This window comes from Mauremys reevesii, linkage group 1 (genome assembly GCF_016161935.1).
Source record: "Mauremys reevesii isolate NIE-2019 linkage group 1, ASM1616193v1, whole genome shotgun sequence".
NCBI lineage: Eukaryota > Metazoa > Chordata > Testudines > Geoemydidae > Mauremys > Mauremys reevesii.
Window position 1 is genome coordinate 8,892,564 of NC_052623.1, and position 20,570 is coordinate 8,913,133.

The 20,570-nt window shown below is 48.1% G+C and overlaps 1 protein-coding gene, 1 long non-coding RNA gene and 3 other non-coding genes across 5 annotated transcripts; all 5 read left to right on the plus strand.

Annotated features, from left to right (window-relative positions):
- The first annotated feature begins 231 nt into the window (after nucleotides 1-231).
- LOC120397871 lies at nucleotides 232-5,438 on the plus strand. The gene is made up of 3 exons (XR_005594058.1): nucleotides 232-352; nucleotides 2,200-2,242; nucleotides 4,899-5,438. It is a non-coding gene; the product is annotated as an uncharacterized LOC120397871 (long non-coding RNA).
- A 4,532-nt stretch (nucleotides 5,439-9,970) lies between these two features.
- Nucleotides 9,971-15,126, plus strand: RPS11 (ribosomal protein S11). The gene is made up of 5 exons (XM_039520716.1): nucleotides 9,971-10,112; nucleotides 10,704-10,835; nucleotides 11,460-11,535; nucleotides 13,284-13,413; nucleotides 14,955-15,126. The coding sequence occupies exons 1-5, from the start codon at nucleotides 10,098-10,100 to the stop codon at nucleotides 15,076-15,078; spliced, it is 477 nt and encodes a 158-aa protein (XP_039376650.1). The 5' UTR covers nucleotides 9,971-10,097; the 3' UTR covers nucleotides 15,079-15,126.
- On the plus strand, nucleotides 11,195-11,288 carry LOC120396188. The gene has a single exon (XR_005593047.1). It is a non-coding gene; the product is annotated as a small nucleolar RNA SNORD35 (small nucleolar RNA).
- On the plus strand, nucleotides 11,967-12,057 carry LOC120396187. Its single transcript, XR_005593046.1, has one exon. It is a non-coding gene; the product is annotated as a small nucleolar RNA SNORD35 (small nucleolar RNA).
- Nucleotides 13,916-14,010, plus strand: LOC120396186. Its single transcript, XR_005593045.1, has one exon. It is a non-coding gene; the product is annotated as a small nucleolar RNA SNORD35 (small nucleolar RNA).
- Nucleotides 15,127-20,570: the final 5,444 nt, after the last annotated feature.

The following is a 20,570-nucleotide window of genomic DNA, read 5'->3' on the forward strand; positions in this document are numbered from 1 at the left end:
GTTCATTAGAACAGTATAGTATGCACTTTCTGTTATGCTATCATTAGTCACTAGACAATGGCCCGGTGAAGCCGGTGATGGGAACCAGCCTTAACCAATCAGAATGAAGTAAACAGGTGTATCAATCATATAGTAATAAGTAACCTGTGTGATGTCAATCATGTAATGCTGAGAACCAGTCTGTAAGAAAGAGAATAATAGCAGCGGTCTGGGACTATACCAGGACGCCTCACTGCAACACCGTCTCTGTTTCCCGTTACTACATCTGGTGACCCCGACGTGATCCAGACACAAGACCCCCGACTCATCGGCTGGCATAGCCTTGGTGCACCTCAGCGCAGTGCGCTCCCTCGTGAGTATGGGGGGGGATTTATCTATTGAGCAAAAAGATCATGCAAAGGAGTTATTGAAACTTATCAAACAGGACGGGTGTACTGCAGTATCGTTAAGGCACTTGGAGGAATTGCTCCGAGTGATTGAGTATAAGTGCCCATGGTACTCGAACCGAGGCTCCCTAGATCACTCCGATTGGATAAAGATCGGAGAGGCATTGTTTAGGGAACCTCGAGCCGAGATCCAACATATTCTGTTGTGGCAGCACTATTCAGCTGCGGTGGGGAGATTACGAAAAGAGGCGTCCCCCTCCGCACCTCCCTTGTTCTCGGTGGAGGCACCTCCAGCATATCCCCGAGTGCTCCCACCGGCCCCTTCCTTAGCACCAAAAACTTCTACACCAGTGGTGGACACCCTGGGGCAGAAGTCTCTTCATCAGGGCGCTGTTTGCGCCGCCCTTGCGGCGGCGCGAGCAAGCGGACAAGACCCCTTATTGGAACAATGGGAGGGAGAAGTCCCTTTGGTGTTTCCCCTGTCTTATGACCCTCCCAATGAGGCAGGTGAGGTGGTAGCTCGGCACTCCACCCTCCCATACTCTATTCTTAGGGAACTTAACAAAGCGGTACGTGAGTCTGGGCTGCGTTCCACTTATGTGCAGGGTATGATAGAAGGGATCGCTAATAGTTATACTATGATCCCGGAGGACTGGAAACATCTATTTCGTATGATCCTTTCCCCTGCACAATATGTGGTATGGGATAATGAGTTTAAATTAGCAGCCCTAGCGCTCGGTAACGCGCAGAATACTGCTGAGCAAATATATGGGACGGGAGCTTTTGCCACCATAGAACAACAATCTGTATTGCCCATGGAATCTTTTCACCGCACGGCAATGTGCATTCAAAGAGCCTTTAGGCGCGTTCCAGCCTCTGGCAAGCCCCTTCGATCATTCACAAATGTTAAACAACAAGCTACGGAACCTTATCATCATTTCGTTGATCGCCTCAAGGAGGCTGTTCAACGCCAAATTGACAATCCAGATGCTCAGACGGAACTCCTTTTACGCTTAGCGTATGAGCAGTCCAATGCTGACTGTCGGAAAATTCTCCAAACTATCATTCACCGCCCTAATTACACACTCGCTGACATGTTGCAGGCATGTGCCGAAGTAGGCACTCAGACCCACGCTATGGCACTGTTGGCGGGAGCAATCCGTCAAGGTAACAAACCTACAGGTAACTGCTTTAACTGCCAGCGACCTGGACACTTCAAAAAGGAGTGCAGGGCCCCAGGAGGTGGTGCTCATAAGGGCGGAACTAACACCACCGGGGGCCGTCCTTCTAAAAAGTGCCCAAAATGTAATAAAGGATATCATTGGGCTAATCAATGTCGCTCCTCAACCCCAGATAATTCGGGAAACTTTCGACCGGGCCCCCCTCCAGCCCCGGTTTAAAGGAGGGAGCTTTGCCTGCCACAGCTGCTCGACCAGCCACAAAAGGCAGTGCTGGTTTGGATCTTATTAATGCAGTAGATATGCAATCCCCTCTCCCTGGTGACGTACTCCTCATGCCTACGCAGCTTTCTGGTCCGCTTCCCCCAGACACATTTGGGTTAATTTTGCCTCGCTCATCTGCCAGCAGTCAGTCTATTATGATTGTGCCCGGAGTTATCGATTCTGATTACACCGGCATTATCTATGTTCAAATTTGGAGTCACCTTCCCCTCAAATTAAAGGCGGGGGACTCTTGGGCTCAACTGCTAATCTTACCTTACACAGCGCCGGCCGGACCCAGCCAAGCGAGTCGTGCCGGCGGATTTGTTTCTACTCGCGTTAATCTGGAGCAAGGTCTCCTTTTTCATCCACAGATTGCTGCAGTATTACAACACATTCGAACCCACAAGCCGACCCGTAAGTATACCATCAACGGTAAGGAGCTCTATGGGTTGCTAGACACTGGAGCGGATGTTTCAGTAGTTGCACAAAAGCATTGGGACCCTTCCTGGCCTTCCGAAGTTTCCCCCTCTGTTTGGGGAGTGGGAGGCCCACAATCTTCTCGACAGAGCACCAATTGGCTCTCAGTATGGGATAGTGAGGACGGGCGAGAGGTTGCAAAAATTCGTCCGTGCATTTTGCCAATTGACATTAATCTCTGGGGGCGAGACCTATTGTCTCAGCTGGGAGCCTCCCTAGTTGTGCCATGACACGTCAATGCTCTTCACACACTGCCCTCCCCCTGGAATGGAAAACCCACGTCCCAGTGTGGGTTGAACAATGGCCACTCCCTCAGGAAAAATTAATAGCCCTTAAAGAATTAGTTCAGGAACAGTTAACCGAGGGACATATTGAGCCTACTACTAGCCCATATAATACTCCGATCTTTGTTATTAAGAAAAAATCTGGACGCTGGAGATTATTACATGATCTTCGAGCTATAAACAAAATTATGGAACCTATGGGAGCCCTTCAATGTGGGACCCCGAATCCGAATGTTATACCACATGATTATCAGTTAGCAGTAATCGATCTTAAGGATTGTTTTTTCTCTATTCCTCTCCTCCCCCGTGATCGAAAGTACTTTGCCTTTACTATCCCTGTTTTAAATAATAGTCAGCCAACAGAACGCTACCATTGGAAGGTTCTTCCCCAGGGTATGCTAAACAGCCCCACCCTCTGTCAGTATTATGTGAATCAGTCTCTCTTACCCTTTCGCAAACGGTACCCTATGCTTAAGGTTTACCATTATATGGATGATATCCTCATAGCAGGGCCAGAACTCCCTCCCTCGTGGAAAACTGACCTGCAAAATATGCTCCAGGAATATGGCCTTCAGATAGCCCCAGAAAAGGTACAATGTATAGAGCCCTTCCTTTATCTGGGACATAAGATGATGGCCGCTTATTCCATTCCGATTATCCCGCAAATTGCCTTGAAAACCAACATTAATTACGTCACCCTTCAGCAAGTCCTCGGCATTATTAATTGGGTACGTCCCTATTATCGCCTTGATACCAACATGTTAAGTCCATTATTTGATGCTCTTCGGCAGGGGCGTCACCCCTCCGATATCATTTCTCTCACAAAAACACAATTAGATGCCATTGAGCAGGTAAATCAATCTCTCGCAAAGGTTTGGGTGGATCGTGCCGTGGATAACGAGCCTCCACGTCTCGCTTGTCTTCAAGGGGTGACCCAACCTTGTGCCGCCCTCTTTCAAGCACCCAAGGCTGGGACGGTACTAATCCTTGAATGGCTTTATCTCGCCCACACCCCAGCAAATACCCTTACTCCCCTTCCCTCCATGCTTGCCTCCCTTATCACCAAGGGACGCCAGCGAGCATGGGTCCTTTTAGGCATTGATCCTGTTGAAATAGTACTTCCGATCCCCTTGCATTTATGGCAAACTCTTTGTGAAACTAACCCCGAGGTTCAGTGTGCATGCTCAGCCTTTACTGGGGTCTTCTCCTGTCACACTTTGAAGGACCCCCGTTTCAGCATGACGCAGCGATTACCCCTTAACTTTTGCTATTTACTCTCCCCAACCCCGCTGCCAGATGTGCTTACAGTATTTACGGACGGAAGTCCACACCGTGGGGTTCTCTCTTGGCGTGACCCATCTACTACCCACTGGTGTTCTCTGTTTACCCTACCCCAAAGCTCCGCCCAGCGTGCTGAGCTGGCTGCAGTAATTTTAGCCTTTAATCGTTTTTCTATGCAACCGTTTAATATTATTACTGATAGTTTATATGTAGCCAATGTTGTTTCAAATATTAGTGGTAGCTATGTATCACCAGCGCTAGATAAAAATTTGCTAGCTTTGTTTTTAGCATTGCAACATCTCATTCATTCCCGTACCGATCAGTTTTTTATTGCTCATATTCGAAGCCACCAACCTTTCCCTGGCATGTTGACAGAAGGCAATGCCCAGGCGGATGCCCAACTCAGGGCATTCCCTTGTACTCCTATAGAAAGTCATGCTCTACATCATCAAAATGCCAAGGCATTGGCTAAGCAATTTCAGATCCCTCTTTCTGATGCTCGAGGTATTGTTCAACAATGTCCTCAATGCACCCTTAACCCACAGGGTCCTCCCATAGGGGTAAATCCCCGTGGTCTCGGAGCCAATCAACTTTGGCAAATGGATGTTACCCTTTTTCCCCCCTTCTCCCCTTGGAAATACCTGCATGTTGTCATCGACACATTTTCAGGCTACACTTGGGTAACAGCCCAAAAAGGGGAGGCTACCAAACATGTTTGCAATCACTTGATTCGCAGTTTTGCGGTAATGGGCAGCCCCGCTGAGTTAAAAACCGACAATGGCTCTGCTTATTGTTCCTCCGCCATGGCTGCATTTTGTGCCCGGTGGGGCATTCTCCACAAATTCGGCATTCCTTATAATTCCCGGGGTCAGGCCATTGTTGAGCGGGCTAACCGTACCCTGAAGGAGGCCCTTACTAAACAAAAACAAAAAGGAGGAGTGCCCCTATCCTTGCCAGATAAGGAAGAATGGCTGGCTCGTGTCTTGTTTACTCTGAATCATTTGAATTTAACTTTGTTTAATAATCAGTTTTTATCTAGAGCCCAGCGCCATTATAGACAGACCGAGCCCCTTCCGGCGCCGAAGGTGATATATCGCAAGTTGCCAGGACCAGAGTGGAGCCTGCCTGTGCCACTCATCACCTGGGGCCGGGGCTACGCAGCAGTGTCAACTGAAACCGGCCCTGTATGGGTTCCCGCTCGCTTTGTGAAGCCGTGGAGAGATGGCCTGGCATCAGGGGCTAAAGAATCCCATTCCGGACTTCAGTCTAACCCTGACGGATAGGGTGGACAAGATTGACAAGGCCCGAAAGCGTGGCACACCTAACACTGCCATAACTTGGGGGCAGGTCAAAGCTTTATCACGGCAGGCTGAACATGTATTAGAGCGGCTATAGATTATTTACTTATGCTGCATCATTATGGATGTGAAAAGGTTAATGATATGTGTTGCTTTAATATTTCTGATCATCATCATTCAGTTGAAAATCAACTCAAGATAATTAAAAATTTAACAGATCAAATCAGATACAATCCAGACCCCTTCTCGGGATGGTGGGATTGGCTCTCCTCATGGCTTCCTAACATTGGGTGGTTACATCAGCTTGTCACCTTTGGGGGACTCACTGTATTCTTACTTGTGCTATTTTGCTGCGGCATTCAGTGCGTCCCCTCATTAGTTTCTCTCTTCATTAAGGGCTGTCCGTGGACTAACCCAGGGCCCCCTCGTAAGTATTAGTCATGTTAACAAAACAAAAAAGGGTGAGATGTAGGTACAAGTGCTGGCAAGCCACACTGTCTCTGCATTGAACCGTTCATTAGAACAGTATAGTATGCACTTTCTGTTATGCTATCATTAGTCACTAGACAATGGCCCGGTGAAGCCGGTGATGGGAACCAGCCTTAACCAATCAGAATGAAGTAAACAGGTGTATCAATCATATAGTAATAAGTAACCTGTGTGATGTCAATCATGTAATGCTGAGAACCAGTCTGTAAGAAAGAGAATAAAAGCAGCGGTCTGGGACTATACCAGGACGCCTCACTGCAACACCGTCTCTGTTTCCCGTTACTACACCTTATATAGGCTTTTCCAGGTGTAAGAATCTCTTTGTTCTCACTGTGGAAAATCACAGCAAAATGGAGTCTGCAGTCACATGGACAAGTCTCTGCATACCTTGCTGAGTCACAAGGCGTGTCTGCCTTCTCTCCATGGGTCAATTGTGTAGCTGATGGTCCTTAATGGGCCATCAAACAGGCTAGGCAGAGCTAACACCAGCTTGTCTGGGAGGCTTCCCCCAGAAGCACAGCACAAACTTGAAATACAGACAGCATAGAGCCAACATTCATAACTTCAACTAAAAATTATACAGACATACAGACAGCATAATTATAACCAGCAACCCATAATCTGGTCTTAGACACTTTAGATGACCCCCTATATCTAAGATTTGGTGCCACTGCAGGACCTTGGTTGCAACCCATGTTCTATATGGTCCCAATTTATATCAATAACGTCACAGGAGGTCAACAAGCATGTGGACCAAGGAGATCCAGTAGATATAGTGTACTTAGATCTTCAGAAAGCCTTTGACAAGGTCCCTCACCAAAGGCTCTTAGGGAAAGTAAGCTGCTATGGGATAAGAGGGAAGGTGCTCTCATTGACTGGTAACTCGTTTAAAAATAGAAAACAAAGTGTAGGTAAAAATTGACAGTTTTCAGAATGGAGAGAAGTAAATAGTGATGTCTCCCAGGGGTCTGTTCTGGGACCAGTCCTAGTCAACATATTCATAAATGTTACCAGATCACCTTCATAAAGCAGCAGACCCACACCATCCCTGATCATTCTTTTTTGTCTGACATATTGGTAGAACCCCTTCTTGTTGTCTCTAACATTTCTTACCAGCTGTAACTCAGTCTTTGCCTTGGCCTTTCTGATTTTGTCCCTACATGCTCATGCTATTCCCATATATAATTCCTTGGTGACATGCCCCCTCTTTCATTTCCTGTGTGTATCTCTTTTGGTTTTGAGATAGCTAAAAAGCTCCTTGTGTAGCCACATTGGCCTCCTGTGGCTCTTATCTTTCCTCTGCACTGGAATAGCTTAATGTTGAGTGGCAAATAGCGGGGAGTTCCATCCTTTGCTTTGAGGTAGGAGGTCTTGAGATATTTGATCCTCTCCCTGCACTGGACACCATGCCCAATGGATCCCCAGCTCTACCAGCCGGAGCTCCTGCTAAAGCCGTGGATCTTGTTGTCCTCACATCACATGTAGACCAGAATCCTGGTGTGTTCTTCTGGCCAGCTAGCAGTGTGCTGGGTGGTGAGCATCTTCTCTGCTTTTTCCACATGCCAGGCATAGCTATATTTGTAAAATCATGCAGTATATGGGAAATGAAGGGTTAAATACCAAGGGGCTGTATTTGAACCAAGAAGTTGTTTCCGGTTCATGGGAGGTAGAAGGGCTGGAATGCACAGGCCCAAGAAATTGTGGGATAGCATTGTCAGGCAATCTGAACATGAACCTGACAACAAAAGCTTTAGCTACAGCCTCACTGCAAAGTCACCTGGTCATGTGCTACAGGAGAAAGCAGGCTCATACCCATAACCCTGGGTGAGCCATTAAACCCATATTCTGAAGAGGGGCAGGTGCATGTCAGCAAGCATTGCGTGTGGAAGTCTGGGGAGTTGGGCTTAAACACGTGTCACAGTCCATGTCCACACTGCAGTGCCGACATACCCTAAATGGTTTGCGCCTTTTCCCCACATAGTCAGCTTGATGCACACCTGAAACTGCATTTCAGATGTGCTGGATGACACTTCAAGTCTGTTCTCCCTTATCTTGTGCTCCTTATTGAAAGGAATGCGGTACTTCACTTAAATCACAGGTTAGAGTCATCTCCCTATTGGCCCCTCCTTCCCAGGGTGTCCCTTATTCCAAACCCACACTCCTCTCATGTTCCTGCACAGCTCATTTTCTCTCCCCTGATTATTACTGTAATTCGATGGCACCAAAAACTCTTTTTGCACTAACAGAATTCCTCCCTGCACTTTCATTCTTTTGGCTTCCTCTCCAAGGCTACCTTTTGGCCTTGGCAGGGCTGAGGGACATGGTCAGATGCTTCCTGGTGACACTGTTATTCACCCTCAAGGCTGGAGACACATCCAGAAGTCACTGCTCCCACAGAGAGAAGCACTGGGTCTCAGGTAATAGTTCCTGAGTCCTTTGGAGGGTGTAGTTAGTCGTTGGCTATGTTTTATTTCTGTGTGCTGTCCCAGCTCTGCACAGATAGCCATCAAAGCAGACCTCGACCAAACTGCACAATAAGACCACAAGACTTGGTTTGTAGTGAAGGTACCCAGCCAGGTTTGTTGTTGATGAAGCACCAAGCTAATGCTCCAGCTCAGTGGTTACAGGTACACTGACACATGAATGCCTGTGACAATGGACCAGCTCAGTGAACAGTGAGACTTTCCGTTCCCCCGCCAGGCCAGCCAAAGACACTCCCTCTGAGACCCCTCTTTATACACTGACACAAACAAGTTATGTATTGCCCCTCTGACGTGGTGTGTCCTAGCATCATCCTTGGGGAGTGTGTTTGTACCATACTTGTACCATATCAGGGTGTTCTGGTACCACCTCTCTGGAATGTTTACATGAGTGTCCTGTGCCTAGCACTTCTTAGGAATGTGTGTGTTTTTGCAATACCAGCTCTATTCTTGCCAGGTTATAATATGGCTGTTCCCCAACCCCAGAGGTTAGGCGAGGGTAAGGCAGCCCCCCACTGAGCAGCCAGCCGGCAGACTCACTTTTTCTATATGATTGAATCTTAAACCTGAAATAATCACGTGCATTGGGGTGAGGGCAACATTTTCCCTGGAGTGAACCTAATTTAATGCTAACAGGTGGCCCCTCTCCCCTCATCTCCACAGGCCAACCAGAGCCACCAACACTGTTTCTGTCTCGCTGGTGCTGGGGAGGAGGCTGCTGGGGCCCAGGCAGGTGTGTTCCAGGGGAGCTGCTGCAATCCTTCCACCCCGGACTTTCCCGCCTCAGGAATTGTCCCTTTTAAAATAATAAACTCAGAAGCTGGCCAGCTCCCTCTGCTCTCCTCAGCTAGGCCTGGAAATGCCGCACCCCACAGGATCACTGCAGTCTCTGTCTATTGCCACGGGCGAGCTGGGATCGGGGGGTGGGGGGCTGGTTCTGAAGCTACAGCCCTTCATGAAACCTGGCCCCTTCACAGGGCTGGGGGCAAACCCCACCATCTCGCCAGTGCACTGCTCCGGTTTCTCTTGCACCAGCAGTGGCCACAGGGCATGAAAAAACTGGCAGCCTGCGGCACCTGTGAAACTACTCATCCATTTGCAGAGCAGTGTATCCGCGCAATGGCTGCCGGGCAGGGGGGGTGCTAGCCCCACAGAGCAATGGCTGCCGGGCGGTGTGGGGGGGGTATCCCCACAGAGCAATGGCTGCCCGGCGGAGGAGGGTGCTAGCCCCACAGAGCAATGGCTGCCGGGCGAGGGGGTGGAGAGAGGGCTAGCCCCACAGAGCAATGGCTGCCGGGCGGGTGGTGCTACCCCCACAGAGCAATGGCTGCCGGGCGGGGGGTGCTACCCCCACAGAGCAATGGCTGCCGGGCGGAGGGTGCTAGCCCCACAGAGCAATGGCTGCCGGGCGGGGGGTGCTAGCCCCACAGAGCAATGGCTGCCGGACGGGGGAGGGGTGCAGAGGGCTACCCCCACAGAGCAATGGCTGCCGGGCGGGGGGTGCTAGCCCCACAGAGCAATGGCTGCTGGGCGGAGGGGGGGGGACTACCCCCACAGAGCAATGGCTGCCGGGCGGGGGGTGCTGCCCCCACAGAGCAATGGCTGCCGGGCGGAGGGGGGGTGCTATCCCCACAGAGCAATGGCTGCCGGGGGTGCTATCCCCACAGAGCAATGGCTGCCGGGCGGGTGGTTCTACCCCCACAGAGCAATGGCTGCCGGGGGTGCTACCCCCACAAAGCAATGGCTGCTAAGGGGTGGCTCGCGCACACTCCCGGGGGAGGATGAGAACTCGACGCCGCTGTCTGAGTTAGCCCCGCCCCACCGCTCAGGCCCCGCCCGCTGCTGGGACGGAGCGGACGCCTCCCACGCTCCCTGTGCGTAGTGAGGTCACTTCCGGCGCAGCGGCGGATAAGCCGCCCTGCGCTGGCGTTACGGCCTCTTTTCCCTCGCGCAGTGCAAGATGGCGGACGTGCAGGTCAGGGCTCCGCGCCGCGGGCGGGAAGCGGCTCCTGCGGGGGGGGGCGTGTGGGGCAGCCCCGTGTGACACACCCCCCCCTGCACGCCGGGGCCTGGCCGGGCGAGCGGGGCCTAGGGGCGGCCCGGGGGAGGGACACGTAGTAGGCGCCGGGCCGAGCTACCGGGCCGCGTGCGGGGCCGAGAACTCCCCACGCGCCGGCCGGGGGGTGCGGGGCCCTGCGCGCGGGGCCGTGGAGCCGGGGCCCCTCCCCGGGAGGCTCGTCGGCCTGGCGCTGTGACACGCAGGGACTCGGGCTGGTTTCACTGCCCCCCCGCCCCCCGCGCTTGGGGGTTTTCATCCCTGGCCCCAGGGAGTTAACCCAGCGGGCCCCAGGTACAGGGTCCCCGTGTCTCAGAGCCGGTCCGCACTGGCCGTGCCACAGCTCCAGCGTGTCCCCTGGGGAGGTGCATTATCCGCACCTCCGCGCCACAGTGAGGAGCTCCAACCCCCCCGGCGCGAAGGCGGCCGGCTCCAGCTGGCGGCCTTGGGTGCATTATTTGGGTGATTTTCTTCATTTTAACTTGGCTTTTTTTGGTCTTTCCCAAACAGACTGAGAGGGCTTATCAGAAACAGCCCACCATCTTCCAGAACAAGAAGCGGGTGCTTCTGGGAGAGGGAGGCAAAGAGAAACTCTCCCGTTACTACAAGAACATTGGCCTGGGCTTCAAGACCCCCAAAGAGGTATAATTTTGTGTGTGAACAAAAGTGAACCAAGCCACAGCTGGTCCTAGCTCTGGCTTGCTAGTCTTTTGGGGTGACTCATGAATTTGCCCTTCATATGGGGAAGAGGGTGGGGGAAGAGGTTGAAGCTTTAAGGAAAACTCATTACGCTTTTTAATATCTTCATGAAAAGATTAGTATAGAAATGGTATTAAGTTTGGGCTGGAAAAATAAAATCCAATAGGATAGAGAGAAGTTCAGCCCCAGACTGTCAATGGCCAGAATATTTCTGTCAAAATAGCAGGTTAATAGCCAGTGGATAACCCAGGAGGTTATGAAAAGCAATTTCTGCAAACGTCAGGGTGGTTCTTTTCCTTGCTGACATGTGATGTTTTTTCTCACGATGGTCTTCTGAGTCTCACAGGTGAAGGGGCTTTGATGACAGGTGCCGAGTGGCCTTGCTGATGTCAGTTCATACAGACAGGAATAAAGGAGGTGATGTGCCTCATGCTTACAGTACCAGTCCTGTCGTAGCACCCAAATTAACCTTCTGGGGTGCAACAAGTTTTCATTGATGGTAGATTTCTGCAGCACTCGCTAACTTTTTAGCTCCAAAGCGCTGATGTCAACTTTCTCTGTTTTCAGGCCATTGAGGGCACTTACATTGACAAGAAATGCCCGTTCACTGGTAATGTCTCTATTCGTGGTCGTATCCTGTCAGGTAAGGACTAAGAAACACTTCTGTTCTGTGAGTAGAATTGTTACTTTGGATAAATTTCAAAACCTTTTGGTTATGTGAACACTCTGCAGGGAATGGCATTTGGAGGCCTGTGTGAGTAGAGCTGTTTAGGATGTGGATCTATCAGTTAAACAAAATGTAGGCATATGAGCTTATTAATGAAAAACGGGGTTGTTTGGAACTTGCATAGACTAGAGCAGGCTGCAGATGTCCTTGAGTCTGAGCCTGCTGGAACTAGAGACCCCAGCATATTGGGTTATTCTTCAAGGCGGTAGCCATTTTTTGCCTTTAATGTGCAGCCCACTCTTTAGGATCTCAGATCCCAAGACACTAAATGCCTCCTTCAGGTTTGTACGCTTACTGCCAGAAATTAATTGCTGTCTCCCCTTTTCACTGCTCCTATGGTCCTGAGCTGCAAATGATGTTATTCTCACGATGGTCTTCCAAGTCTCATGGTGAAGGGACTCTGACGACACTGCCAAATGGCTTTGCTGATGCCTGGCAAAAGGACCCAGGAGACAGTGGCGGTACCCTTGTAGAGAGAGTTGCTACCTCTTATCTTAGGAGAAGCTCTTTACACTGAAATAGAACTGTTTTGGCTGACCTAGATAGTGAGGAGAACATCAACTTCAGGGGCCATGCTGCTATTGAAAAATGCATGCAGAGGCTACAGCAGGGGTCCCCAACATGATGCCCGTGGGCGCTGGCATCTAAATGCACCCGTGTCCTGGCCAGTGGTCGAGCATCCGCCGAATTTTGGTGGCCGCTGACAAGTGGCGTCATCGAGAGGCATCACCACTGAAATGCTGCAGTAATTTGGCGGCATTTTGACAGATGCTCAACTGCCGCCACAGTCCTTCATCTGGCGCCTGCTAGATGAGAAGGTTGGGGACCACTGGGCTACAGACTCGATAATGTCCAAATTATCTGATGCCATCCTTTGATGGTTAAATACTGAGTAATCCATTTCTAATATACAGTGGATTATGGAGCTTAACCAATCCTTAATGAGTATTAGAAATAACTAATTAGCTGCCATCTTCCAAATGTAATACAGGGTAGGACAGAGAGAAATGTAGCGCCTCTGTTAATGCGTGAAGGAGGATGGGCAAAGCAGGGGGCATGTAATCAATAGCTCCAAGTATAGGGTCCTATTGAAAATTCCAGGAAAAGGTCAGAGACAAGTCTCCAGTCTGTACAATCAAGGTTGATGGTTTAGGCATGTAAGTGCACTGTACTGTATTGGATTTATTTTTATTTTACTATAAACCATTGGTAAGAGTTATATGATAGCATGATAGGAAAACTTACCATATAACCCTGAAGGTCCCCAGCCTCAGTCTATGTTGCCTGAGTCTTACTCTCCAGACTGGAGCTTCTTTTGGGAAGTCTCTGGTCTCATCTATACTAGGAGGTTTTTTCCATTGTACTTGTACTGGTGTATCTAAACTTGCAAAGACCTTCAAGTGTGGATGCAATTATACCAGTTCTCTGAACCAGCAAAAGTGTACTGGCATAAGCACAGTTAGACTGGTATGTGTCTGCACTAGGGCTGATAACAGCAAAGCTGTGCTGGTTTTAAATTTTAAAAAAGAAAAATACCTTGACCAGCATAACTAGACTGGAATAACTTTGTAGACCAGGCATCAGTAAAATATTAACTTCTGCTTAAACACCACAACTAAGTGCTTGGTGTTCTTTTCCCCCTCTACCCTCCCGTATTCCCGCAGGTGTGGTTACCAAGATGAAGATGCAGCGTACCATCGTCATCCGCAGGGATTACTTACACTATATCCGCAAGTACAACCGTTTTGAGAAACGCCACAAGAATATGTCTGTACATCTCTCCCCCTGCTTCAGGTGAGCACAGGAGTAGTACTGAGGGTGCACTGTCTAGCAGTGATTTGAAGGGAAGAGCGCAGCACCACTAATCTGAGCACTGATGACCCTCTACATAGGTCATTACATAGTCTGTCTGTACTGTTCACTAACCCACCCTGGAGACTTCAGGCCCCAGAATGCAATGATGGGCACAAGACGATGAGTCAGGGTATTTGTATTAATCCATTCTGATAAACAGCTTGCCCATGGTCAGTCTCTATCTTCTACCAGCGTTTTCCTATGTGCAAAATGGGAATCGCTTACCTGTCTTGCTAGCGTGGTGGTACGGTTAAAGCATGCACGTGCTTTGAAGTTGAGAATAAATGCTCAGTCTCAACCCAAACAGAAAGCTGTTCAGATCAAAGGGAAGCAGGAGATACCCAGAATTGTAGCTGGTGACTGCACTTCTATCTAGAAAGGTAAATGAAGTGAGTCAACACTAAAACTATATGGGCTGTGCTCTGACCTAGAGCCTGTTTGGTGGTGGTGATGTCTAAACTCACGATGGTCTGCAGAGCCCCCTGTGGTGAAGGGGGACTGCTGAAAATGCCAGTCTGGCAATGCTGAACCATAAAACATGTTCTGGTCTGGCAGCCCCCAGTCTCCAATGCTTCTCTGTGCAGGTACTTTCTGGAAAACTGTCAAACCTGTATGTGTAGGGATGTTTATAAAGTGAGCTGTCTGCATGTGGCATGGTCACATTGGTAAATGTCAAAGATCTTACAAGTTTTCCTGGGAGGAAGCCTTCTTGCAGTACTTAGGACAGGGGACTTGGTGTAAAAACTGAGTCCCCATTCTTAGTGCTGTCTGACTTTTATTCTGTGATCTTGAGTAAGTCACTTCATCTCTGTTCCTTACTTGCTTACCTCCCTGGAGGTTGTAAAGCTTCATAAGTATTTATAAAGCTCTAAGATCCTTGGAAGAAAGGTATTTGATCAGAATATAGGGAACCTTTCAAATGACATGTGAAGATAAATGTACTGAGAGTAGGGAGTGCGGGTCCTGTAGCTTGAACAACACTCTGATCCTCTTGTCTCTGGGAGGTCCTGGATTAGCATTTCAGTCCAAATTCAGGTGACTGAGAACCAAGCAAGAAGCTTTTTCCAAGTACTTAGGTAAGGATTGCAAGGGGAACACCTGGTCTTTGCCTGGGCTATGTGTCCTCAAGCACTTGCTTTTATTCCTGATTAATATTCCCCTGTGGAAACTGTGTACTCTCTCTTACATATTGACACTTGCTTCACACATGTCAAAACCAAAGGCTAGAAAGACCTGGTTTGGTGGTGGATGGTGGACCTCTCACTTACTGAAAGCAAATGCCACCTCTTTGGCACTTAAATAACAGCAGAAGGGGCCTTTAATACTTCAGGTTCATGAGACCTGTTTCTCAGTGTTGTCTTGTTCAGTTGCGTTTAGTCTCTTCAGTGCTGTGCTGGCACACATCCATACTGCAGGAACAAATTTCTGGTGGCAAAGAATCTGCTGTTTAGCTATCTAAAAGCAGCTATGCTTTTTTCCAGGGATGTCCAGATTGGGGATATTGTGACTGTGGGGGAATGCCGTCCCCTCAGCAAGACAGTCCGATTCAACGTCCTCAAGGTCACAAAGGCTGCTGGCACCAAGAAGCAGTTCCAGAAGTTTTAAAAGCGACAAATGGATGATCAGGATGAATAAAACCTTTGTAAAAACGTGTTCAGTTTGTGATCTGAAATGAGCAGGGATGGCATGCTAAGGGGCATGAGACTGCAGGACTCTAGAAAAGGATAGTGGCCTTGCTCCAGGTCCTAGGGTAGCTCCAGGAGTGCTGCATGGGCACATGTTAATTCTAAATGTGCAAAAAGGTGGGGAGGAGGGCTTTGTACACAGAAGGTCTGAATGGTTTTGGCTTCCCTGTAGGACTCCTATTTCCACATAGAAATCTTTGCTTGCTCCATGGTACCAGCCAGCGGAACAATGCAGTGAGGTTTCAGTGAGAGCTGGAGTGTTGGATTTTTAGTGAATCCCTTCTCCCAAGTGGTTCTGTTTGAATGAAATAAGTATCAACTGTCTTTGAAAAAGGAAGTGAATACACTTTTAATCAGGCTTCACTTCTCCCTGTCCTAGCCCTGCTACTTTAAGACTTTTATAGTCTGCTGTGAAAGTCTGAACAAGACTAAAATTTCTTATATCCAAAACGGGTTTTCTTTTTTAAAAAGGATGAGTGTGCTTTAGGTACAGTAAAACCTCAGAGTTAAACGCTTTGGGAATGGTGGTGGTTTGTAACTGAAATGTTTGTAACTCTGAAAATTTTATGGTTCTTTCAAAAGTTTACAACTGAACATTGACTTAATACAGCTCTGAAACTTTACTATGCAGAAGAAAAATTCTTCTTGTAACCATCTTAATTTAAATGAAACGAGCACAAACAGTTCCTTGCTGTGTCAAATTTTTTTAAAACTTGATTTTTTGTAGTAGTTTACATGTAACCACTGTACTGTATTTTGTCTTTGCTGGAGTCTGACTGCTTCTGGTTCTAAATGAAGTGGTGTTTAACTGAGGTTCTACTGTACATTGATGCTGAAAGCTCACTTCTCTGGTTCCTACATATCCCTGCCAAAAAAAATGGAATGTTGCTAGCCAATGGTTGTAGATTAAAATTGCATCCTTCAGTGAAAGGCAAGAGTGGACTCGTATTGCTTTGCACTAGGGTTAGTCATTGCTCCTCTTGTTCTCTCTAGCCCATGGGTTGGCAAACTTTTGGCCTGAGGCCTACAGTGGTGTTCTGAAACTGTATGGTGGGCTGGGTAGGGAAGGCTGTGCCTCCCCAAGCAGCCTGGCTCCCTCCTGCTTGGTGTCCCCTCTAGCTTCCTGCCCCCCTGACAGGTCCCTCCCACAACTATCCAACTGCTCCCTGTGCCCTCACTGCCCCTTGGGATGCCCTGCCTCTTATCCATCTCTCCCACTGCACCATGCTGCTGAGAGCACCAGGACTGGCAGCTGTGCCATCCTCTCAGAGTGTGCAACACAGTCTAGAGCACCAGGGCAGGTGGATGGCTTGCTGTTGCCCCACAGGAGCTCACAGCCTTCTGCCCAGAGAGCTGTTGGGCTGTGGGGGTGGGAGGTTAGCCTCCGTGGCCAGGTGCTCAAGGGCTGGGCAGGATGGTGGGTTCGAGAAGGAATGCCTATGGTTTAGGGGTTGGGAGACCCTACCTCCAGTCCCCCTGCTCCAATTGTTATCTGTCCATGGAGCAGCTTCAGCAAGAGACAAGTGAGCCCTACATCAAACATCCAATGGCTCAGTGGGGCAGGAGCCCTTTCCATCAAGCTAAGGGAGGCAATTAAACCTGGTTCTCCCACATCCTAGCTGAATGCTCTGACTGGGCTGAAAGTTGCAAGTTGGGCACCATACTCACTTCCTCATCACCATGCCCTGTGGAGGGATGCAGGTATAAAACTCATTTCCTTAAAAGGTGGCTTAGGTGTCAGCCACCAGGTTCCCCTTGGTGGCTTGCAAAACAGGAGCATCCCTGGACTACATAAGGAGCCCAACTTGGCTTTGGGGCTCTGGTGTTCCTGTGGTTTTGCTAGGTGGTGTGATGCTCAGTGTGGCAGTGCCGGTGAGGCTCCCATGCTAGGAGCAGGTCTACGCTACAGCCAGAATCTGGCTCTCAGATCAAGCCACTGATGGTCAATTTAACGGGTCTAGTAAAGGCCCACCAAATTGACTGTAGATTGCTCTCCAGTCGACCTCCGTACTCTACCCCGCAGGAGAAGAGTAAGGTAAGTCGATGTGAGATTTTTCTCCCATTGACTCCTCACAGTGTAGACCCTGCAGTAATGTGACCTAAGGTACATAATGTAGCTGGAGTTGCATAGCATAGGTCGGGTAGGCACCCTATGGCACGTGTGCCGAAGGTGGCACACAAGCTGATTTTCAGTGGCACTCACAGTTCCCGGGTCCTGGCCACCGGTCCGGGGGGCTCTGCATTTTAATTTAATTTTAAATGAAGCTTCTTAAACATTTAAAAACCTTCTTTACATACAACAATAGTTTAGTTATATATTATAGACTTATAGAAAGAGACCACCTAAAAACGTTGAATTGTATTACTGGCACGTGAAACCTTAAATTAGAGTGAATAAATGAAGATGTGGTGCACCACTTCTGAAAGATTGCTGACCCCGGTGTAGGTTTACTTACTGCTGTAGTGCAGACATAGCCCAACTGTCCCATTTTTCTTCCTCGGGTGGCCAGAAGCTCCACAGCATCCAGGACGCATAATTACAAAGAGTTTGCTACTGAGCCTTTCAAGAGGGGATTGTTGCTTCACCAAGTGAAGCTGAAAGTGGTGTGGGCTGCATGGCTAACAGTGCCAAGCTGGGTTGGAGAGCTCGAGGGTGGGGTCCACAGGTAAAGAGCCTGTGCTGTGGCCCCTTTCTAGCCTTTGTCTGGGTGTGACATGCCCACTGGTGTTAAAGTTTTTTAACAGGTACTTGCTGCCTGTTTAAGGCAGGCCTGGGCCCCTGCCTCACACTTTTCTTGGCTCAGCACATAACTAAGGCATTTGGAGGTTTGTAGTTTTCCAGGGGGGCTATGGGAATTGTGTGCCATGCTAAGGCATGCTGGGAAAGAGCCCAGTAATATAAGCTGCCTCTCATAAAAGGTAGAGAAAGAGGTTTTGGGCTTCTGTCACAGGCAGAGCACTGGGTCAGACACCCTGAGGGTGGCGGGGTGTAAACTGTGGGCAGAGAGAAGGGAAAGATTGCACAGACTGCTGTATTACTTTAGAACAGTGATTCCCAAACTTAACAATCTGTGATGCCCTTTCACTAAAACATTAAGTCTTGTGACCCCCCTCCTAAAAATGAATATTTCCAGGGATTTTCTTCTTTACCTGAGTATAAATTATAAAGGCAGCAATCTTGGAAATATAAAATTTGTTTTTGTGATATGCTTATTACACACTATTCATTATTTATCATTATAGTATTTTATTACATTATGAACATGGCAACACTCTTCCAAGATCTCACTTTCGTAGCTTGTATCACTTTGATTAAGTCTGTTATAAGACAAGGCTCCTGTGTTTCATCAAGGAGTATCAGATGTGAAGCAGCAGGAAGATATTTAAGAAGCCAACTCAAAGAATTCCTCCTACACAAGCATTCAGGTCTTGAGCAGTCCAGGCGAACAGCGCACATTACAACAAAGCTTAAACTTGTTCATAATTGTAAAAACAATACTAGCTGCCAATTTAATTTAAAAAACAGCAAAAAAAATCCACTTCCCTTTCCATTGCTTATGAATCTTGAAGTTTAAATCTCCTCAGTGTGATAGATATGCTTGCATTGATCTGCTTAGCTCTTGAAAGTCCAGGGGCTCTGGGCTGCTATCTTGTGCTGCCTACAGTCCCTAGGGACAGCTCTGTCTGCCATTAGGGATTTTTTTTTCCTGAGAACCCCCTATAACAATTGACGAACCCCAGTTTGGGAACTACTACTTTAGAGGGACTATATGGGCCTGTCATAAGTAGTTAGTTAAGGGTTAAGTTCTACCTGTAAAGGGTTAACACAGACCTGGTGAAACACCTGACCAAAGGACCAATCAGGGAAGAGAATTTGAAAATCCCAGAGAGCGGGAACTTGGGTCTCTGTGTTCTTTGTTCTGTGTTCTTAGCCGTCTGGGCAAAAAAAAAAAAAAAAAAAAAACAATCTCTATGAATCCAAGATAGACACTCATAGGGTCTAATCTTATTAATCCCTGGAGAAATTTCTCCCTTTTCCTCAGTACAAACAATACAGGCAAAATTACGAATAATCAATACAAACACACAGAATTGCAGACACAGGATTCTTATATGAAATTACCCAGTACTTCTAATACTCACTAGCTTGAATAGAAGAAATTAGTTCAGAAAGATGAGCAGGCTTGATTAAGCGTCTGGGCTGGTGTAGTTCCACACTGACCCTGGGCAAAACAATGGGATGGCTGATATGGGACTCAGATAACAAAGATATAAAGGATGGTAATGTAGCTAATGCCTGTCAATGTGGGTTTATGAAAATGAATCTTAGAATCATAGAATATCAGGGCTGGAAGGGACCTCAGGAGGTCATCTACTCCAACCCCCTGCTCAAAGCAGGACCAATTCCCAACTAAATCATCCCAGCCAGGGCTTTGTCAAGCTGGGCATTAAAAACCTCTAAGGAAGGAGATTCCACCACCTCCCTAGGTAACCCATTCCAGTGCTTCACCACCCTCCTAGTGAAAAAGTTTTTCTTAATATCCAACCTAAACCTCCCCCACTGCAACTTGAGACCATTACTCTTGTCAAACTAGATTTTTTTTTAATGAGATTAACTGTTTGGTTGATAAAGGTAATAGTGTTGATGTAATATACTTAGGCCTCTGTAAGGCAGTTGACTTGGTGCTGCATGACATTTTGATAAAAAAAATTGAAACAGTACAAAATCAACATGGCATACATTCAATTAATTCAAAACTGGCTAATGCATAGGTCTCAAAATGTAATGGGAAATCGTGTAGGTATTTTTTCTAGTGGGGTCCAGCAAGGATCAGTTCTTAGTCCTATGCTATTTAACACTTTTATCAATGAGCTGGAAGCAAACATAAAATCATCCCTGATAAAGTTTGCAGAAAATGCAAAAAATGGGGAAGAGGTAAATGAAGAGGCCAATGAAACAGCCCTGCAAGCCTGAGTTGGCTGGCACGGTCCAGCTGTGTGTGTCTAGTTGCTGGGTAGACATATCCAAAAGCTCCATTGATATGGGGCCCAAGTCCCAGACAACTAGGCACCATTCACACCTGTCTCTCAGCCTTCCCTGAAGACAAACAATCCTATTCCATCCCCTCGGTAACCATGCAGCACATAGGGGAAACTGAGGCACATATAGGATTCATAAAAAGTATTACAGAAAATTCCCACTTTGTCACAAACGCGAGTGAATTCAGAGTGATGAAAGTGGGGAGAGGATATCAGAGCAGGAGCAGTTATGCTTGGGGGGTGGGGCATCAGGCTGTCTCCCTTTGAATGCAGAACCAGGTGCCTCCTGCTGTGATGTGTTTTGCCCTTGGAGCAGGTGGGGTGGATTCATGCTGAGCCACTGCTTCATAGATTCATAGAGTGGCCAGAAGA

Coding starts and splice junctions, on each gene's coding strand:
- RPS11 (XM_039520716.1), top strand. Junction 10,836..11,459: donor GCTTCAAGACCCCCAAAGAG/GTATAATTTTGT, acceptor CTCTGTTTTCAG/GCCATTGAGGGCACTTACAT. Junction 13,414..14,954: donor CATCTCTCCCCCTGCTTCAG/GTGAGCACAGGA, acceptor GCTTTTTTCCAG/GGATGTCCAGATTGGGGATA.